The 22,032-nt window shown below is 47.0% G+C and overlaps 6 protein-coding genes across 6 annotated transcripts; 2 read left to right on the plus strand and 4 right to left on the minus strand.

Moving 5' to 3' along the window:
- Positions 1 to 198: 198 nt before the first annotated feature.
- Positions 199 to 1,909, minus strand: N7443_010997 (putative MFS transporter; the record flags this gene model as incomplete). Its single annotated transcript, XM_056891053.1, has 6 exons — positions 199 to 455; positions 518 to 813; positions 871 to 1,323; positions 1,387 to 1,451; positions 1,560 to 1,751; positions 1,823 to 1,909. The coding sequence occupies 6 exons, from the start codon at positions 1,907 to 1,909 to the stop codon at positions 199 to 201; spliced, it is 1,350 nt and encodes a 449-aa protein (XP_056737544.1).
- Positions 1,910 to 5,800: 3,891 nt separating this feature from the next.
- On the plus strand, positions 5,801 to 6,608 carry N7443_010998 (LITAF-like zinc ribbon domain-containing protein; the record flags this gene model as incomplete). Its single annotated transcript, XM_056891054.1, has 3 exons — positions 5,801 to 5,840; positions 5,896 to 6,349; positions 6,443 to 6,608. The coding sequence occupies 3 exons, from the start codon at positions 5,801 to 5,803 to the stop codon at positions 6,606 to 6,608; spliced, it is 660 nt and encodes a 219-aa protein (XP_056737545.1).
- An 857-nt stretch (positions 6,609 to 7,465) lies between these two features.
- N7443_010999 (uncharacterized protein) lies at positions 7,466 to 7,885 on the minus strand (the record flags this gene model as incomplete). Its single annotated transcript, XM_056891055.1, has 1 exon — positions 7,466 to 7,885. One exon carries the CDS (start codon positions 7,883 to 7,885, stop codon positions 7,466 to 7,468), a length of 420 nt encoding a protein of 139 aa, XP_056737546.1.
- Positions 7,886 to 12,399: 4,514 nt separating this feature from the next.
- On the plus strand, positions 12,400 to 13,380 carry N7443_011000 (DUF3716 domain-containing protein; the record flags this gene model as incomplete). The annotated part of the gene is made up of 1 exon (XM_056891056.1): positions 12,400 to 13,380. One exon carries the CDS (start codon positions 12,400 to 12,402, stop codon positions 13,378 to 13,380), a length of 981 nt encoding a protein of 326 aa, XP_056737547.1.
- Positions 13,381 to 17,685: 4,305 nt separating this feature from the next.
- N7443_011001 (uncharacterized protein) lies at positions 17,686 to 18,582 on the minus strand (the record flags this gene model as incomplete). The annotated part of the gene is made up of 1 exon (XM_056891057.1): positions 17,686 to 18,582. The coding sequence occupies one exon, from the start codon at positions 18,580 to 18,582 to the stop codon at positions 17,686 to 17,688; it is 897 nt and encodes a 298-aa protein (XP_056737548.1).
- Positions 18,583 to 21,229: 2,647 nt separating this feature from the next.
- N7443_011002 (Serine/threonine-protein kinase ppk4) lies at positions 21,230 to 21,670 on the minus strand (the record flags this gene model as incomplete). The annotated part of the gene is made up of 1 exon (XM_056891058.1): positions 21,230 to 21,670. The coding sequence occupies one exon, from the start codon at positions 21,668 to 21,670 to the stop codon at positions 21,230 to 21,232; it is 441 nt and encodes a 146-aa protein (XP_056737549.1).
- Positions 21,671 to 22,032: the final 362 nt, after the last annotated feature.

Raw genomic sequence — 22,032 nt, forward strand, 5'->3', positions numbered from 1 at the left:
TACAAGCAAAAGTCACAAAGTCCGATAACAAAAGCGAAAGGAAGTTTGCCCGGTACATTGTATTGGCATCCCATGTATGTGCTATAAGAGTGCTATACGAAGAGGGCGTCTCCCTAGAAATGACCTCTGAGCTCCTCTCGCTGGAACAGCGGAATTTCGGAAGGATGCAAGAAAATCATATCAAAGACCCGTCGTAGTTCATTCCCGCTCCCGAGGTCCGTAGAAGTAGAGTGGCACAGCCAGGGCCAAGGTAAGCATGTTTAACATGAACATGATCATATAAACCTGAGTGAAGCCCTGAGAAGTGACCCAAGGGACGGCTTCGTACAAGAATATGAAAGCGAGAATGTTCTTAAAGATATTGATGAGAACGAGGCACTGTGCGGCATGCTTCTGATGGCGATGAACCACATAGGTAAGAGCGATGTTTGGTGTGTAGACTTCTCCAAATGAGACTGCTTTTTGTTAGTACCTACAAGATGAAGTGCAAAAAGAATGATGAAGATAAGCTACTTACCCATTGCGAATCCAAAGGCTATCGCAACCCAACTGAGCTTCTCTTGACACGCGAAGGCAAGTACTATACACCCTGCTGGGGCAATGAACATTCCAGGAAGCAACGAGACGAGGCGTTGCTCAGGTCTAGTCACGCAGCGGTTTTTTCTAATAATATATCCGGTGATTTTATCGGAAAGATACCCGCCACCGAAGCAGGCTACCAAAAAGCCTATTATCGCAGCTATCTCCATAAGCCCTATATCCGTGGATGAGAAATCATATGGTGGAGGTGTAAGGAGCGTGGACATGGTAAATCTGAAAGGTAAGTGGTGTAAGTATTTTGACCGAAGAATGACTAAACAAGAAACGTACATCATGATAATCTGCGGGCTCAGGGAGCATCCGTAAGCATAAATAGTCCACAGGACGGATGGATGGCGCAATAATCGAAGGGGCTCGACAAAGGTTCTCAAGAGACTTATGCTGGTATCGTATCGAACCAAGTTAAGGCGTTCCTTGAGTGGCAAGAGATGAATAGTGTACCCCAAGTTGCCTCCAGAAACGTTTTCGACAAAACTGGAACTCAATTTTCCAGCCAACTCCTCATCGTCGATGGCGTGTTGAAGTTCCATCTGGGTGTCAAGTTCGCAATCGGGTCGGCGAAAGTTGCTTTCTGGGCAAAAGAAGAATAGGAGGACCAGGTTGGCAGCGGCCAAGCCGACACAGAGCCAAAAGTAACTCCTCCAAGTTTGTGCAGTATACTGAACCATAAAGCCTGCAACGAGAGGACCAACAGCAGTCCCACAGGATATCAAGATAACATATCTAAAGAAGGGATGGCCAGATCAGATACCATGTCAAGTGGAATACTATTCAAGCCGCACTCACATGGACATCATGGTGGCCCGTTCATGGAGGAAGAAGAGATCTGCGACTATCTCGGGAACAATGCTCTGAAAGAGATTCATCAGCAAAGATAGATCGTGTAGGTAGGAGAGCTGGGTGGAGGGAGGGAAAAGGGAGAGAGGTAAAGGTGCGCTTTTTAGCCATTAGTTTTTTACCTCCCCAGCGGCAGCAGCAAAACCAAGTACGATTCGGGCAGCGAGCAAGCTATCGAAGCCTTTGGCGAGCGCACACCAAATCAGAGCGCCCATCTGCAAGGTCATTGCTACCAAAAGTGATGTTCTCTTGCCAAATTTCAAGGCGATTGGAACCCAGAACATGTTGCCAATACCAAGGAGAAGAAAGTTGAACTGATGGGATCATCTTAGCCGGTCGCGTTCCGAGGACCACAAGGCACAAATAGTTGTTAGAGGATCCATACCGTCAACAGTTGAGTCACTTGGCCCTGGGACCTATGAAAGTCCTGCATAAAGTTCCCTATAGCCACAGAAGGACCAGCGCCTGCCATGTTGGACACAAAGTTGGTTAGAGATGTCGTGAGCACGACCGATATTTTTAACCAACGTGGCCAACGGAGGGGGTCATGTTTGTGGTCCGTTGGGGGAGGAATGAGATGCACTCCTGTGGGATGCATTTTGATGATTCTTTAGATATGGAGACTTCGGTGTGACAGAACGAGAGATTGTTTGACTGTTTTAAATAGGAGTGAACGGACCGACTAGGGCTACGTAGTTAAGGGGCCCCGGTTTTCTCCACTTCAGCTCGGCTACAATATCCCGGAGCTGGGACAGTATCCCGGGGCCCCGGTGGCTATGATTACGAAGACACGCTTGCAAATTGGGGCTTTCAATAGGACCGGGGTACCGAGGATGGGTGGCCACCCCAAACTCTTGATGACGGATTACAAGCCACAGCCCCAATGGGTATGGGAAAACGCCATGGTTCACTTTCGATTTCTTGATTTTCTGATATTACGTTTGTAGCAATGGAGTCTAGGTCGATACGCGAGAATCGGTTGATTGGGCGTACCGGATCAGCTATCACTCTCCTGTAGCGAATTGGAGATGAACGACCAATAAAGTCACTAGCTTGTTATACTTCCAACTGAATGATCAACAGATGTAATATCTTCCTTATATTCTTTGACAATAGAATAAATCATGTGCGGGCGTGTATGTCTTTATAACTAATCTTGAGCAGCATTGGGTTTACTTGGAAGGGGTCACATGACTGCCCGGTCCTTCCCCGGTTGTTCCCCGGTTGCTCCCCGGTTGTCCCCCTCTTCCGAGGAAGTCGACGCTCGCTTTTCGCTTTTTGATTCCCTATGGCAGCGACGTTTGATAACAGATATGGAGCCCCCATAATAGACGGAATTTGCTCACGATAATGATGACAATCCGATTACACCTAGCTGCGCTATTAAACGCCGACGAAGACGAATTTCATTCGCTTGTGGTGCATGTCGCACTCGACAATCTAAGGTATTCTACAGGTGCTTGGCCGCTTGGCATCAGCGAAAGCAGTGTGATGGTTCTCGCCCCACGTATGCCGCGTGCAATCATTTACAATTGGAATGCACCTACACGTCATCCAGCGCATCGACCAACGTAATTGTCAAAACGGAGTATGTTTCGGTTCCCTGATCAACTCGTTCGCAGCACTCCAAAGCATTTTACCACCGGTGTAGTGATGAAGAATAAATAAAAAAAGCCATCTGCAGAAGTTATAGTCCCGGATTAATACCCTGGAAGAGAGTTTGCGCACCGTCAGGGCTCATATCTCTGACTTGTCTCATCAAGTTTCTTCTTATATATATACAATTAATTAATAAAAATAAGTCAATAAAAATTAAAAATTAATTATTTAGAAATATGTATTTACTTATTTATGCATTTTGTTCATGACGTTGCCGATAAGAATAGGCTCGGTACACCGCTAGAATCAGCCCAAACAGAAGCCTTATCTAATATCGCAGACATTGAAGATTCGGTGGATGCGAGGGGCACTGTGGTTTTTGCAGATGAAGAAAACTGCGGAATTTTTGGTATGACTGCATTCTTTGCTGGGGAAGAACAACCCTCCAATGCAGCATGCAAAATAGGAGAGGCTCATACTAAGTCTCAAATGTTTCACAGGCCCCTCATCAAACATCATCTTTCTACGTCATTTGTCTCGTGCGGTATCATATAACGCCAGCCCCCTAATGGTGGCTAGTTGCTAGTCTTTCACTGAGAAGATCTCGTTGGACGGCGACTTCGTGAATGTATCTCGAATTCCGTCAACAGGATTCGGTGGTATTGACCTTCCATCGCGAAAACAAAAGGAGACTGACATCTTCGTACTTCCACCCCCCACGAAACCTCTCAGCTTGTTCATAGATACTTCACCGATCCCGGCCTTCTTTCCCCCTACATCTACCCCCTATCCCATGAGGGTAATTGTAATGCGGCGCATTACATTTTAGTCAGCATCAATTTATATGGTGTTAGGGTTTCCTAACCGACCGCATTACATTTACATTCCAGAGTTATTACGTTTACATTTTCATGTAGCGATTTCAGTCAAATTTTAGCCAGATTTAATTCAATTTTCAATTTATAATTTCGCCAAATTTCAACCGCATCTAGTAGTAGACATTGACATGGCCCATGGCCTCTTGGCGGCCCACGATACTAAGAGACATAATTTATGCAATTTATACAGTATTTTAGGTATTCGAGCGGTAAGATTCTAGATAATAAAGTCTTTAATTAAGCTTGAAAGATAAGATAAAAAAGAGCCAAAACAATGTATTATTTACCGTTGGAATTTGGACCAATGCTACATTAGGTGAAGGTATCCTCTTATTCAACATAAGAAGAAGAAGAAAAGAAAGAGATGCGAACATGATTTACCCCTCCAAACCGCTTACCCCTCTTTACCCCACCAGATCGATGACATATCCCGCATCACGCCATCAGTTCTATCACATTTCCTTCACTGATTCTATTCTGTTTATCTGATATAAAGCATGTGACTTTGACCACTTTCTGTCTATAAATACACGCGAGACACTAAGTAGAAATGATAGACCTTTCACTTTCTTCAAATATTCTACTATCCCTTTCTATCTGCTTAGAAAGACCTTCTTCTTAGTCCTTTGTTTGAGGATTGTGGATTGTGCTCATTTAGAGTGCATAAGCCCTTTGCACTCTATCTTATTCTTTTCTTTCTTTATCCGATCAAGCCTTCCTTGGTCGGATAGACATACGGTCCGTGGTGGGGAAGCATCTACAAAAGCGTACCCCGCGCCACGAAAAGCTTCGTGGTATCCGCCTCCCTACACGGCCAACAGTAGGGATGCCCTTTCCCTGGCTATCTCAGCCCGGTACTATAAATCTTTAAGCTATTGGCGAGCTAGGAAGTTATCCAGATTGTCGTATGAAGCTTTAGGTCTGCCGCCTTTGAAGTTTGCCAACATGCGTATTTCTTAGATAGGCATAAGTCTGCCAAGCTCGCATTAGTATTCAATACGAGGGAATGATCCAGTTAGTTAGCGATCGCTACGGGAAGACAGGAGAGAAAGCGAAATAACGAAGAAAAATTGACACAAATGGCGGTATTATTTTAAAGTCTCAATGGACCTTGACCACCAACTTTTTCAGTCCCCAACGGCTCTGCTGATCGACTATTGACCCACTCGCGAACCGTGCACCAAGGTTGGCTCGGTCACTCCGCATTTGCGGATGTGCCGCAGCTTATGTGGGTCCATAAGCTGAAGGGCTGAAGGGCTGAAGGGCTGAAGGGCTGAAGGGGTGCGAGGGTGCGATGCCCGGCTTCTGCCGCTGGTAGGGAGTACTCGCCGAATTGATTTTCTTCAGGAGCCTTGGCGAGGCGTGAGTCAAGCCTTGGAAATTGGCTGTTAGCTTCCTTTCAGTCCGTCAATTTCGATTAGATTATTTAGCTTCACTACCAAGCCTGAAGCCATACCCGGTAATACAGTCTTGGCACGAACCGAGCCCCAGTCAGTGCATAGCCTCCTCTCACGGACAGCTACCTAACGAGGCTACGCCATGATTTTGAGAAATAAGCAATGATCCTTGAACGAGAAGACGTCTCAGGGTTGAAGATTAGCTATACTATTGGGGGCTCAGGTAGAACGGCACGTCGAAATCCACACGGGGTCCTTACGGAATACGAGATAGGGCAGTGCACTACTCACAGACACCCTATACAGCTAGATTTGAAGGGGCATCAGTCTTGACGATCGAATTGGGGCGCCTTATTTATAACCCACTCGTGATGAAAGTGTAGACCCCCCCAATCTCGCTATCGAATGAAAACCTCGCCCCCTCGCTTTGCCCAGTGTTTTCGCGACCTACTCTTTGTTACAATCCTGTGACCAGAAAAAACACTCATTATGGCCGAGCATAACCAGACCAATAACCAGAACAGCGGAGGTCAGTCCCCACAATTCTCCGATTCTTCGAATGACTATCTCTAACTTAAACCTAGGTCTCACTCCTTTCGCAGCACCTCTGTACTCGGGCACCAGCCCCGTGAGCCCCATCACCGGCTCAAAAAGCATCCAGCCAGCTCCCTCCGAAGCCACAGGCGCTCACTCCGAGAAGCCTCCGCTGCACGGCGACTATAATGCACCCACTCCCGTCCACATCGACGAATCTGCCAGGGTATACCATGGACAGCCGCACCCCGATCATATCAACGGACCCGGTGTTGGGCAGTGTCTGGTGAACTCGCCGTCGGATGTCAAAACGTACCCTAATCAAATAACTCCCCAGATTCAAGAACAACCGGGCGCGTACTATACACCACATGGCCAGGCGACTGGCTATACCACAGCTACACCTTTACACGCACTTTTATCAGTACCGTGTCCGGTGGATTGTCCATGCTGCGGAAAACGCGAAATGACGCGAATTGAAGCGGTTAGTGGAACGACGACACAGTGAGTTGAAGCCCTGATTTTAATACAAAACCAATCGACTGGTCAATTGCGCCGGTCGATCAAATGTGATGTACGATACTAACGTCTTAATAGTGGTTGGGCTGCTGTCCTCTGTTGCTGCTGCTGTCTCGGATGCATTCCTTACTTGATGTCCTCGCTTAAGGATGTTAACCATTACTGCGGCCAGTGTAGTGCTAAACTAGCGACTTGGCACAACAGCAGGCGTGTCGAGGTGCTACAGACCGGACAAAGGAAATAATTGCGTCGTTAGGTGTTGGGGCTGGGGTTGTTTATTTCGCCTGTCTTTGCCTTTCTGCCACGGTTCTTTGAAGTGATACCACTTGGTTTTATGATCACGGTATAATCTTTCTGCTCGGAGTGGGTTGTGCCCACGCCTAATTCCAACTTTTTTTTACATAGTCGTACTTGCACTATAAAGTGTCCGTGAAGCAAAGCAACGTCTCTTTTTCCTGAATTTCTCATCCCTACCCTTCATTTTCATCATTTCAGGGCCACAGCGTGCGCAGTGCACGTCACAAGTATCATTGTTGTAGTCTATATATCGCTTTAGGAGTTGGACCCCAGGTCACGTGGTTTATATAGATCCGTATCCGCTAAGCAACAGGAAGACCAGCTGCAACTATAATAGGTGGATCTTTCTATATAGATCAAATCACACTTATACCTCAATCCAGTGTTCATCCTTGTGACGGGTCACGGGTAAATGAAATCTACTACTACTACTACTGCCTGTAATACCGTTATATCCTATAGAATCATATAGGATCGCTTGGTAGTTCTGATGATTTAGCAAAGATCGCTCGCCTACTTTCCCTATTTTTCTTGACTGTCATATTTTGCTCCTTCGTCTTACACCCAATAGTCATAATACAGAAGGCTATGCCTATGCGGTAGAGAGTAAAACTTGGTATCCTAAGATAATATTGTTTTTCTATGGCTTCTGCCAATTGTGATTACTTTCCAGGGATAACTTGGAGCCCTTATTGTCAATGATGTCAACAGAACATATCACAACTCGAAATGCTCCAACCAGCCCCCTGGCTCCTGTGGCGGACGGCCATCCAATAACATCTTGCCAACTCAACCCCTTCCTAATCAGAGCACAAAAAGACCGGCAATGACTGCGGCACCGCCCAGCACTATTTCTTGAGCTGTGGCAATCGGTATAGCTGCATTGGCGGTGGCAGCTGCAGAACCCGAGCTTGTAGAAGTCGCCACGTTGGTAGCAGGAGTTGTGGTAGCACCTGCTTGATACTTCGATGATGCCGAAGAGACCTGTTGCGAATAATCGCTCGCGGTCATAGGAATCTGTGCGAAGCATGAAACACTACTGCTGCTTGTTGTAGCAAAGATGTCACCCATTTTGCCGCCAACGCAGCAATAATTGCCGTCGGCCGAGTCTTGCTCAAAGCCGAAGCAGCATTGATCGTCCTTGCCCTCCCAGCCCTGTGGGCAGGCCGTTGTAGTGGCCGCAAGGGAGAGGGCTATGAGCAGAAGACTCTTAAAGGATGGCATTGCGAGTTTCAAGTGGACCAGGTAAGAGTAATTATGAATGATTGATTGAGCGCGTTCAGAGACTCTGAATATGGATTATGCCTACCTTTTATAGACGATATGGATGCTAAGGAGCTTGCTGGGGCTAAAAAGCCCTACGCACGGAGCTGTGATAACTTTGATAAATTCCTTCTTAATTGGTGTAGACTCCGAATGCTTAGCGAGGAACTAAGGACGAGGCTTGTCTATACGACCTATTCGGGGCTGAGGCTCGGGCTCGGGCCTGGGGGGCCTGAAAGGAGAATTGTATTTATCAGATATTATTAGCTATTGATCCCCACCCGTCTTAATGTCCGTGCACTTCCTAATACTCCGTGACCCCCAATACCAGCAGCAATATTTTTCTCTGCCCTGCTTAAGCAAAGACATTCTGAGCTGAATTCCAGTGACGTCTTTATTAGAACTTTCTACTATATTTCCTGCTTAGTGTGCCCAGGCCGCTACCGTTTGGGGCCGCTTCCCTTGTTTGAAACCCTGTACCAGTACCGCTTAGTATGTCCAAACCGTTCGGTGAAATTTACGACAATAAAACAGGTGCCAAGCGCCCTATATAATGGCAAATTCGGATCACTCGATACTGACCCTATGATGTCTGCCCACTACCCCAATTTACGTGGAGTACTGCGACAACTAGGGTTGTCCATTTGGGTAATGTCTCCGCCCATTTCGCTTCCTTGCAAATATAAGGCTCTATACTCCCAGGCAAAAAATACTTAAGTAGTTATCTAGTCAGACGCCTCGGCAGAGAACGATACTAGGTTTCAAACCCCTATTAAAGTAATCCACAAGCCATCCGCCATCCCCCAAACACCATAGTAATTGCGATAAATCACGTCTCTATATCTCAATAACCATTAATAGTTCAGACTTATATCAATAATCCCAGCTACCCTAAGCCCAAAGTAAGCTATATCAACCTAGAAAAAAGTAATCAAATATTACACCGCTTCACTGAAAATTACTGAAAACTACTAAAAATTACTAAATATTATACAACGGTATCAGTAGCGAGCTTTTATGATAACGTAACGCTTCTTATATAATAGGACACTGAAAGGTAAGTGTAGTAGAATATAATATCATATTATAGCCTCAAATTAAATCATGAGTGGTGAATCTTTGGAGATGTAATTCATCGCAATCACTACGGTGTTTGGTTGGTGGCTGATGGCTTGCTAAGGCGGATGGCTTATGGATTACGTTAAGACAAACTGTCTTTGTCAATCTCTCGCAAGATATGCTCTAACGTAATTCGTAAGCGAGTGGCTAACCTAAGGGCTATGTCCAAAAACTATAGTAAACGCGATATTCTACCACCTCATATCTTAGCAAAAAACAATTACTTTTACTCTTTGCTTCTAGGAAAAGCGCTTTTTGGCATAAGAAATAATAATCCGATAACATACCCACACCACTTCGGGTACACGGTCCCCTAATAATTGACTTCTTAGGGGACTGTGTACTGTAGTGAGAAACGCCCTAGTCGTGCCTTAGTCAGTGCACCTAAAAGGAGTGGGTGTGCCATAGGCTAGACCTAGCACTCACTCGCCCCGCGGGTCCAAGATCAGGAACCACCACCCGCAGCTCCGAGGGTCAGGGTCCAACCTTACTGACCCTGACCGCCGGTCCCATGAGGGCGTCAGGACCACTGACTGACGATACCAACTACGGCCTGAGGCATACTTAGATGCCATGGCAGTATCATGTTGTTGGGCTTCACCGCCCGCAGCCGGGCCAGTCTGTATTTAAGTGAAGCCCCGCTGGACCTTAGAAGGGCCAGCGTTCAGTTTATCTTACAATCCACTACATTGTATTACACGCATATGAAGGTGTCTACCTCGCTTACCCATCCTGACCTGGAGACTACTGCGTGGTCTAACAAGCTTGGTCCGAAATGCAGGAGAATAGCTTTGTCCGAAATACATAAGGTCACTCCTGCATTTTGGACCACGTCCGCTTTGGGAATTTTGGACCAAACGCTAACCCCTTTAGGAACTTTGGACCAAATATACCCGTCTCGGGATCGCAACTTTAAACCTCTATATTAAATCTAATTAAATAGCTTAAAATAAATAGTCTTTACTTTTATAATCTAGAGGATAGATTGGGATAGGGAAAAATATAATATATATCAATACTACTTATATAAGCCTATCCTTTGAGCCGGTTTTTGACTACTAGACTCGCACTGGCGACAAATGGCAACCCCCTATTCTTGATTGCGGATGAAATACTGGTCGGCAATGGTGCGTCCTGGGGCTTCACTTATGGTGTATGTGGATATATATCCTTCACGCTACGGATGTACACTGGATGGCTGTTAGGAAAACCCTATCGCTGGGAAATGCTCGGTGGTGGATAAAAATGAAACTGGACACTAGTGTTAACCCCTGAATCCTACGACGGTAATCTCAAACTGTTGGAATTTGGACCAATGCTACATTAGGTGAAGGTATCCTCTTATTTAATATAAGAAGAAGAAGAAGAAGAAGAAAAGAAATGCGAACATGATTTACCCCTCCAAACCGCTTACCCCTCTTTACTAGACATTGACATGGCCCATGGGCCGGAACTTTTGTCCATGGACGGCTGGCTTATTCTGTCCATGGACGGGCCGGCCCATGGGCCTCTTGGCGGCCCACGATACTAAGAGACATAATTTATGCAATTTATACAGTATTCTAGGTATTCGAGCGGTAAAATTCTACATAATAAAGTCTTTAATTAAGCTTAAAAGATAAGATAAAAAGAACCAAAAGAATGTATTATTTACTAATTTCGAACCTATCATAGATCTTTGGTACCTTCCTTGCCCTTCCAGAGTGACGTGTTTGACTTATTAAGGGTATACCACTATTATCTTCACTTTCTTCACTCTTATGATCAGTTAAAACACTATTTCGTCTCTTCCCTGCCCGTATAGATACCCTCGCTTCCCCGTCACCTTCCTCAGTGTCACTAATAGGATTAATACCTTCTATACTAGCTGAAATCTGCTCATTTTCACCCTCTTCAGGGACCTCAAGGATCCGGGCTAGTTCAAGCTATTTATCTTCTATCTCAAATTAGGTAAGGCATAAATACATCATGATATCCTGGATTGTTGTTGCGTTTAGACGGCCTCTGCGGTAGTGACAGATATCCCTTGCTAAATTGAATAGCCTTTCTGTTAGAATTTGGACCAATGCTACATTAGGTGAAGGTATCCTCTTATTCAACATAAGAAGAAGAAGAAGAAGAAAAGAAATGCGAACATGATTTACCCCTCCAAACCGCTTACCCCTCTTTACCCCACCAGATCGATGACATATCCCTCATCACGCCATCAGTTCTATCACATTTCCTTCCCTGATTCTATTCTGTTTATCTGATATAAAGCATGTGACTTTAACCACTTTCTGTCTATAAATACGCGCGAGACACTAAGTAGAAATGACAGACCTTTCACTCTCTTCAAATATTCTACTATCCCTTTCTATCTGCTTAGAAAGACCTTCTGCTTAGTCCTTTGTTTGAGGATTGTGGATTGTGCTCATTTAGAGTGTATAAGCCCTTTGCACTCTATCTTATTCTTTTTGAGATTCTGGAGGTGGAAAGGTGTGTATTGCTAAGTAAGTGTACGAAAGGATAGAAATATGCCTTAAGGGCGGTGCCGTATGGCAGAAAAAGTAGGGTAACGTGACCGTTCGTATCCCCATACAAGGCCGTGTTATCACATCCTCCCCCACTAGACGGGATCATGTCCTCAGGATACCCGAATATGGAAGGCATCAGACACGAACATGCCAGATAGTGGCCACGTACCAGCAATGTAACAAATAAATAATAACAACAAAGGAAACTGGTAAGACATGGGAGCGTTCGTCCTCGAACGTCACCAAGTCTGCATGTATATGGTGAAAGGACATCACAACAACATTCGGACGCGTACATAAACAAAGGACACGCGCGCGAATGGACGCGTCAACAATGAATACATAAAGGTAAACACGGGCGCCGACATAAACCCTCGAAAGTTCGGGTCAGTCCGCGGCATCTTGGTGATCCGGGGTGGCACGTGACCTGTCAATAATTAAGCTCGACCAATTGGAGCCGTTCGTTGTAGATCACGTCCGCAGCAGGATCAACGACAAGATCAACAAGATCAATAAGATCAATAAGATCAATAAGATCAGTGGGATCAATGAAGTCGCGCGTTTGCGCAGGATCGGAAGTGAATCAGAAAGGCCCGATTAGGAGAATCACTTCATCGTGCGCGTTTGTTGTCCCTGGACATAAAAGCGCGCGAAAGTTCGCCTTCAACTTCTTCTTCTTCTTCACCCTCTCTGATCTCAACTCTCTCTTCTCGTTCGTTTCCAGCCTTGCTCGTTCGCCTGTCCTCAGGCATCCAATCAATCAAAAACAAAACAAAATCCAAAAACATTTTCTTTTTCTTTGCAACTTCCAACTTGCCCGTTCGCCTCGCGTCGCCCACCATGGCCAACCGCCGTGGCATGCGTCCCACTCGTGCCCGTCCGGGTCCTCCTGTTCCTCCTGCTCCTCCGCATCCTCCGGTTCCTCCGATCGTTCCCGTTCCTTCGTCTCCTGCTCCGGCTAAGCCCGTTCGTTCCTTCGTCGGCCTGGATGCTAACAACAATCCTATCACCGAAACCTTTCACACTGCTTTCGAGTATTCCATCCTGGATGCTCCCGTTCTGTCCAGTGTCGATTGGCGTGGTGACAATCCCCGGGATTGCAAGACGATTGTTGCCCTTCGTGCCGCCCGGATTCACCAATCTGCCGCGATCGCTCCTGTTGGCGAGTCGTGTGACAACTGTGCCCGAGGTTCGGGTCCGTTCGTAACTTGTCGTGTCTTGGTGCATGGTGGTGTTCCCTTCAACAACGGCGGCTGCACGAACTGCAACTTTTCCGGCAACGGAACTAGTTGTTCCTTCCGTTCGACTCCGACGCTACCGGAATGGGTCCTCACCCTCATTCGCGCACAAAACCCTGACAGTGCTTTCCTTCGTTCTTCTGGAGCTGCCCGTTCGTTCCCGGCCGAGCCCCAAACTCCTCGGAAGCAGTCTGTCAGTTCTCGTTCGACTCCTCAGAGTCGCAAGCGAAAGGCTTCGCCTGCTTCCCCTTTGTCCGCAAGATCTACCCAAATGTCCCCTTTATCCACGTCTGGCATCACTGCCTCGCCGCAAGTTCTTGCTCGTCCGCGTCCTGTCGTCCCTTTCCAGTCACGTTGGTACAAGACTCCCACGACCGATGCCGATTTCATTGCGGCTGGCCGTGCGGAGAACTTCGCCAGCATTCGCGCGGTCTATCGCGAACTTTCGACAATTGCTGAACGGGTTGAGGACGATATGATTGCCATTACTGCGTTCTTGGACAAACATGAACAGTTCGACACCCCTTCTCCGTCCGAGGACGAAGTTGTGGAGGGCAATCCCTTCGATATGAACGTGGACTAAAGGTCCTGTTCGGATACTTTTGTTTTTCTGTTTTTCTGATAATGATGATATGATGGCGATAAATCTTTTGTAAATAGCCGCGTTTGCTTTTGTTGCTTTTTTTTTTTTTTTTTTTTTTTTTTGTTTTATGTCCGATTATGCAATCAAATTGTTTGAGTCATGCGCGAACGCACACTTTCACTGTAACAATCTAATTCGTAGACCGCGATGGTATCACAACCGCAAATGGTCCATCGAATAGTTCCCGTTCGCTTGTATCAGCGTCCCGATATTGCGAAACTCTTGTATGAGAAACGTCTTCCTCATTGTCCTCGGCCGGCGATATAGAAGCTTCGGATTCGTAGTCGTTCGCCTCCGAATTCCATTCGTCCGAGTCCGATTTCTGCTGCTCAGCCTCTGCTGGTAGCGTTCGTCGACGTCGTGCTTTTGCCCTTTGTTTGGCAATAACACGTCTTGTAGCTAGCTCCTCCCCCACTGAATCAAAGCGTGCGCCTGAACGCTTGAAATCTTCCCACTCTTTCCTGGTAAAAGTGGATAGATCTGAATAGTTGGGGAGATCCTTATCAATCTCCAGGATCGTGCGGACCTCTTCGGGTCGCTCAACCTGTATTCGGGCCCGACGTAGGGCCATACGGGCTGCCGAGGATGTCCATAACGTCGTTGGATCATCCACGTTCGCTTCCAGCAACCTTGATCCATTGATAAGCGTACGGAGCACATGGCCGTTAGGCTCCGCCAAAGCATAAGTCCCGAGCGGGTGGGACTGGAGGACCTGATAGGGTCCGAACCACTTGCTTTCAAATTTCTTCCCGGTCTCGTTCCGAATCAAAACCCAGTCGTTCGGCTGGAAGCTAGTTTTCGTGACGAGGCTGTCTCGTACACGCTTCGTCCTGATTGCTCGCGCAAGTAGCAGTTCGTTTGCTTTCGTGCGCGCATCGCTTAGGTTTCGGATAGCATCGGTGCGTAACGCTTCCGTTCCTGAGCCATCGGACGGATCACTGGGGATTCGCGGGTGAACTCCATACACCAAATAGAATGGACTGAATCTAGTAACAGCATGTTCGTGTACGCGCGTAGCGAACAATGCTTGCTGTAGATATAGATCCCAAGCCCTCGTTGGCTTATTCATTAGATACTTAGTAAGCATCCGTCCAAGAATTCCATTCAAATTCTCCACCTTCCCGTTCGTACGGGGGTGATAAGGAGTCGTCGTCCTATGCCGAGTCTGTAGCAACTTCACAAAGTAGCGTACGGCTCCGGCTAGGAGGTTTCGGCCATTATCGGAAATGATCTCCCTCGGCGCACCATAGTGCACGAAGATCCTTTCGAAAAGGAATAGTCCGATCGCTTCTTCGGTGGCATCCTTCACCGCTTGTGCGACAGGCCAACCCGTCGCATAATCGATTGCAGTGATTATCCAGCGGTTACCATTCGGGGTCGTAGGTAGCCTTCCGATCAGATCAATTCCCCATCTTTCAAACGGCTGAAGTCCTGCGGTCACCATCGGTTGCGAAACTTCGCGTTCGAGGCTCTTCCGCAGTCCCTGCGAAACTTGACAATTCGGACAAGTTCGCGCAGCTTCTTCGACATCGCGGCGCATCCCCGGCCACCACGCTCGTGGGCGAATGACTCCATTCAAGCCCGGGTGACCAAGATGCCCGAACTCCTGGTGTAGGCGTTCCACCAAATCACCACGCTGGCGGGGTTCCAAATAAGGCGCTCGGACCCCATCCCCATGGGTGAAGGTTAATTGGCGAGTAACCGCTACAGTCGACTGATTCGGGTCCGAAAGCTCTCGAAAACTTAAGTTCCCTGCATGTTTCAGCACTGCGTTCGCGATAGATTTCTCAACCGGAAGGGTACGATCGTCGAGATACCGTTCCGTAGCTGCCAACCACTTCTCCTCGGGTACGCCCATGAACGTACGCACCACGTTCAGTGACGCATCCCATATCGGTCGGGTCTCCGAAACATCGGCCGGGCCATCTCCCAGGAAATCAGGCCTCCGACTGATTGCATCGGGCACGATAGCTTCTGAACCCTTACGATACTGAATTTCCAGGTCATATTCCTGAAATTCGGCGACCCAACGAGCTAAGCGTTTGCTATAGGTCGTGGTCGTTTGCAAGTATTGAAGACTTGCATGATCCGTGACAATAGTTGTTTTGGTGCCGTTCTCGATATAACGGTCCCATATGCGCAGAGCTTCCTTGATGGCTAGTAGTTCTTTCTCGTGAACTGGGTAGTTTAGCTCCGCACCTTGCAGCTTCCTTCCATCGAAAGCCACAGGGTGAAAGCGGTTATTCGTGTCCGCTTGGAGCAAAACCATACCGATAGCCCACTCTGACGCGTCTGTTTCGATCCGAAAAGGCTTATCGCGGTCCGGTTGTGACAGGACGGGCGAGTTCGTCAAAGCCTCTTTCAGTCTCGTAAAGGCACTTTCGCAACTGATTGTCCATCGAATGGGTCGGAATTTGTTTTGTCGGATAGATGCGTCCAACTCCTTCAGTAAACTATGGAGTGGTACGCATATTGCAGCAAATCCTTCGATAAAGCGACGGTAATAGGTAGCTAAACCTAAGAACTGGCGGACTTCATGGACGTTTCGCGGTCGTGGCCATTCGCGTACGACCGTGACCTTCTCCGGTAAAGGCCGAAGCTGTCCATTTCCAATGATATGTCCGCAGAACTCAAGTTCGTTGGTCGCAAATTGACACTTCTGGGGCTGAGCGTATAGCTTATGCGAGTCCAGCAACGATAACACCTGATCGACATGATCATAGTGATCTTCCAAGCTATGAGAAAATATCAAGATGTCATCAAGATATACGACTACACACTTGCCCAAAAGTGGACGAAGGGTATCGTTCATAGTCGATTGGAAGGTTGCGGGTGCATTGCATAGTCCGAACGGCATCGCAAGCCATTCGTACTTACCCCATGTGGTGTTAAATGCGGTTTTCTGGATTGAATCCTCAGCCATCCGTACCTGCCAGTACCCGGATGTGAGGTCAATCTTCGATACCACCTTTGCGGTCCCGACCGTATCCAAAAGCTCTTGGATTCGCGGTAATGGGTAACCGTTCTTTACCGAAAGTCTGTTGAGGGCCCGATAATCGATACACATACGCCATGAACCGTTATGTTTCTTCACGAATATCACCGGGAATCCCCAAGGGCTACTTGACGGACGGATTAATCCACGATTGATCAAATCCTCTACCTGTCGGGCCTGTTCGTTCAGTTTCTCGGCCGATAGGGAGTACGCATTAATATTGATCGCGTGGGCATCTCCAGTGTCAATCTCGTGCGCGACTGGTCGTTCTGGGGGGAGTGCTTCGGGCAATTCCGCACGGAATACCTTGTTATATCTTGACAAGATCTCCTGCATCCGCGGATCCGAATGTGTTGGTGCCCCGAAAGCCTCCTTTCGCTCTAGATCGGGCGTCTCCCGAATAGCGAAGAATACCCCTTGCGACTGTCGCTTTCGCATCGCACGAGAACACTGCTTTGCGGAGATAAGGTTCAACCGTACTCTCGCGTTTCCTTCAAAACAGGGGACCTCAGCGGGCTGAATAACGTGCGTCTGCTGATGGTCCCGAATGGTCATTTTTCCGTTGACCCAATCGATCACAGGGTTAACATTTTGTAAGAAGTCTCTTCCAAGAATGAAGTCAAAATCTGGGAAGTCCAATATCCACATTTTTAAGACTCCACGCCACGGTCCGATCCGGACCGGAACCTTTAGTTTCGCACGCGTACGAAGCTCTTCTCCATTCGGGAGCTTAACGGTGATAGGATTCGTAAGGTTCGGTGGTGGTAGATTCTCCTTCAGACGGGTCACAACGTCTAATGATATAAACGTATGCGACGCGCCACTATCGAGTAGAGCGGTCACGGTCGGAGGCGTTGAAGCGTTTCCGAGCGCGATTGTGTAGTAAAGCAATGAATCACCCAAGACATTTAGTGATATATCTAGGCGTTCTTCACCAAGATCCCTTTCGGCCGGATCTAAACGATCAAGACTGGAGAAATTTGGTGTGTGGGAAGCCTTACGGATGCGAGCGGCCAAGGCTTCGTAAGTAGTCGCCCGCATTAGTTTTTTGACTGGCCTTTCCCACTGTTGCTTTCCTTTTTCGGAGCCGGACAATTACGTTTGTAATGTCCCTTTTGGTCACAATTATAACACTTAATTGTCGAAAGGTCTTTCGAACGGGACCGTAGGGCAGTCAGCTCCATATCGTCCGGGTTCGTTCGGTTAATATAACCAGCGACCATTGCTCCTCGCTCAAACTCAATAAATCGTTAAATAACGTCTTGCAGAATGGTCGGGCGATCTTGTTCTCGATCCTCAGCCCAACGCTTCTGTAAGTTCACGTTCGCACCCATTCGCAGGTATTGGATCAGGACTTGTTCCGGAATATCGATTTCGCAATCGTACGCAGCTTGCTGTAGATTGATCGCATACTCATGGAATGACGATTGTCCTTGCCTTAAGTTCGCGAAGCGATCCCATCGTTTTTCGGGTCCGAGGTGCTCCGAAAACTCGCGATTGATCCAATCCTTATAGGCTTGCCAGGTAGTGATTTCTTCACCATATCTACCGGCAACTTGATCCGTGTACGCACGCCAGGTTTCGGCAGCGCGCTTTAGCAATCGTCCACTTGCATGAATAATTTTGGTACTATCGTCTGGTTCAGCGCCAGCGTACGAAGATATCTCGCGGAAGTAGCGTTCGCAGTCGCGTAGATACTTCCGTGCAGCATCAGACTTCACCGCGCCCTGGTAGTTCTCGATAGGACGGATGTTCTTTAACACTGCCTTTCGTACGGCCTTCTGTGCACTACCGTCCCGAGAGAACGTAGAGCGAGTGGTTTCAGAAGTGTCTGGCGTACCTTCGACCGGGCCAGTTTGCATACGTCTGAGGGTTTCCGCTAACTGTTGGATTGGGTCCTCTTGGGCACGAGCATGCTCGTTCTCCATACGTTGCCGTTCGGCTTCTCGGAGGCGGGTGTTCTCGGCTAGAATACTAGCCGACTGCTTGATCAGCATTGACTGAATCGGCAAACTTTCTTCGGGAATAGTTGCCCAAGCACGATAGAATACTTCCGCGCTATCCGGTGGCAACGAACGTAGGGCATGCTCCGTGTCCGGAGACATAGAACGTAGGAACTGGGGGCCTTCGGTGATGTTATCGGACATGATTGCGTGTAATCGGGTGTGAACGAATAAGAACGTAAATGTTCGAAGTAGTTTCTTTGAAAATGTTAATTCCACTGGGTCTTTTACTTCCTCTCTTAAGATGGGTCTTCTTTCAGAGCCAGGAAGGACACGTAATCATCTGTTTACCACCTCCTGATGATCGTATACGAATGTGATATGTATCAACATGAGTATCTCTGACCAATCTCTGCCGTTCATAGCCCTAGTCGGCGGGTCGTCGAGGTGCCGATCACTTCAGCACGTAACTTCCTCACACCGCTAGTTTCCGGGCGTACACTTTCGTGTTCAGATGAATGGCGACCAGAAAGGATCAGGAAAGACTCGAATACTCTTCAACATCGCGTACGCAAGCGATCTCGATCATTCGCTTCGGGTGATCGTTTGTAGGAAAGGAGGCATATCCAACGTCAATGCTTCCGTTCCCGGCCGACCGTGGCAGGTCGACCAGTCAAGGACATGCTACCAGATGAGATTCTGGAGGTGGAAAGGTGTGTATTGCTAAGTAAGTGTACGAAAGGATAGAAATATGCCTTAAGGGCGGTGCCGTATGGCAGAAAAAGTAGGGTAACGTGACCGTTCGTATCCCCATACAAGGCCGTGTTATCACAATAGATGTAAGGCAGAGGTAAAGATAAAGTGAAGGCAAAGTGAGGATAAAGGAAGGATAAAGTGAAGTAATAAGGTAAGGGTAAAGAATAATAAGATTAATAATTGTTGGAATATCGACCAATATATATAAGTGGATCTACCCTCTTATTATTCAACATAAAAGAGGACAAAACTAGGTTTAGGCTAGGAAACCCTAAACCCTAGTTAGACATTCATTATATATCCTGGCGCGTGGAAGATGGTCGACAATCACGTGACCAAATGGACCTTAGCCCTAGAAGAGTAGGGGGGACCAGTCTCCTGGGGGGTGGATGGCCCTTCTTTAGGGGTAAATGGCACTCGCGCTAGGGGGTGTGTATAGGCGGTCAATACCGCCTAGATTCTTAGCTCTTTTCTATGCTATTCTATCTGCTTCTACCCCGCTTGATGTGCGTTTACTATGCCTTGTCTATGACATCACTGTCTATGATCTGTATGCTTCCATTCAGTTCTATCACTTCTCTTTGAGGTATTTCCTTTGGTCCGAAGCATGTGATACCGAGGTATATTTATCTATAAATACGCGATGAATTACTAGGTAGAAGAATCAGACTTTTCACTCTCTTTGGAAACTGCCTAAGTTCCTTTCTTGCTTATCGTGCATATACAAGGGTAAAAGCAACCCTTAGTCAGTGTGATCATTCCTCTACGAGTTAAAGCGTGAATTGTTCTCGTTTAGGCTACATCAGTGTGTAGTCTATCCTAAGAGTCTTCCTTTGTCCAACTTGGACCGACCAGTTAGATAAAGCGATATAAGACACTAAGGGGGTACGCAAAGCCTAGTTAGCGCCACGAACAGTCTCGTGGTATCACCGCCCTTATTATCCAACACTTTCTAAAAATATACTCGTTTTAAGTTACAAGACAGAAGAATGTACAATCCCCGGCAAAAGTCTGTGGAATTTTTTGACCCACTTTCGGGTTACCCGGGGATATTATACTAAACCTGAGCTAAATCTAGATGGCCGAAATTCGGTATTAGATCTACTAGTATATAATTTTTAATTATTTTATACTTATTTTTATATAAAATTAGGTTGAATTAGGCTATGTCAGGGCTCTAATAAAACCTAGTATAGGTCTAGGTTAGGTCTAGGTTATAGAAGTTTCACCTAGACCCAGCCTAGGTTTTAGGTCGAGACCTTTGACCTAAGTTAGGGTGTGCGGAAGAAGTCGGTGACCGCTTTGCATCGCCGCAGATATGGCACCTGAAATACTTTATCTACTTATACTGTGTAAAATTAAATTGAGAAAATATCATATATCGTTATAACAGGAGGAACTTCGCGGTAATCTTTTTGCATTTTGATGTTAAGAAGCCCAATGATTATCTGCATGACGAATTGTTGAAAAACGACTGCGGCCAGACCAAAGCAAGAGAATCGCAATATATAAAACCACCCGCTCCTCCAGAATATTGTTGAAATATCATTTGCACACAAAAGCGGACATATACTTCCAAATCAGTGGCACATGCTGCATACTGTGAACTTATCCACGGTCGCGACACCTCTCGATGCCTAAGTTAGACCTCGAGATAGGAGGTCCAACTATTGGCGGTAATAAGAGCACCAGTCCCCTTGTCCTTATAGATTCTGCAAGATCCGGTAAAAACAGTCGCTGCCAAAGTACAGTCTGGAGTAGCCGCACAATGATCTATGCATTGTGAAGCCGTCATGTAGCTCTGGTAAGGCGTAATTTCCGCGTAACCTGCATTATTGCCTATTCAAAGTTAGATAGTATTAATTACGAATATATGGCAAACTTACCTTTGAAGCAATAGGTCTGATACTTTTTACCTTGGGATGTATAGATATTTCCCTCCCCAGGGCCTATTGCGATTAGTAAATTTGCAGGATAGACACAATAACAGAAACTCACATTTGTTGCCAAAGCGATCAGGCCCAGAGCTAGTCGTAGCTCCACCGCCAGTACCCGATCCACTACCAGAGCCGCTGCCAGCTGCAGCTACAAGGTCCTACTCGAGCTGCGCCACCTCAGCCTCTAGGCGTTCTTTGGCCTCCTCGCATGTTTCCTCCGGGAAAGGATCCTCATCCTCATCCTCAACAGGGAAAGGATCTTCTTCCTCAACTTCCTCCATAAAAATGGAACCAGTTCGGGCTTTGCCTTTTGAGGATCCACTGAGATAACAGTAGGACGAGTCTCTATCCCAGGTGCTTCCAGTGCATTGCGCAGCTGCCTTGCATAGTTCCGCGCATTGTTTTATCGTAGATCCTTTTACCCGACTCGAGAGATCGTAGTCTCCGAGAGTGTCACAGGTGTATCGCACCGTGAGACCCGGGCTGATCTCCTCCTCCGCGACTTTGCCAGGACAAACGGCATCATACTGGGCAGCCGAGCTCTGGGCTAAGGCAACAGATAGGAGAGAGGCACAAAAGAGAACCTTGGCGGCTTTCATGTTGGCTGTAGAATTGCGTAGTAGGAAGAATGATGTTTGAATTGTATGAGATGCAAGAACCGAAGGAAAGACATTTGGTCTTCAATTTATAACTTCTCATCCCACCGATCTACAATAATAAAAACTACAACTGGAATTTGCTAGGGAGAATAGTTGAAGGGCACTACTGAAGACAAGTGGATATTGCTAGATCGATCTATCTTAGCTATGTAGCTAGGGTTGTACCATCCCTTGCCTTATGCATATTTCGGTATGTAGAGCACGCGGGACCTACCCTCACCTAGAGTGGTAAATGCAATGGGGGCCCATTGCATTTATTAGGGTTTATTTTCCCATAGTTAAAAAAAGTGGGTCAGGGGCCC

The sequence above is a fragment of the Penicillium atrosanguineum genome, assembly GCF_028827265.1.
Source record: "Penicillium atrosanguineum strain IBT 20685 chromosome Unknown utg000008l_segment0_segment0, whole genome shotgun sequence".
Lineage (NCBI taxonomy): Eukaryota > Fungi > Ascomycota > Eurotiomycetes > Eurotiales > Aspergillaceae > Penicillium > Penicillium atrosanguineum.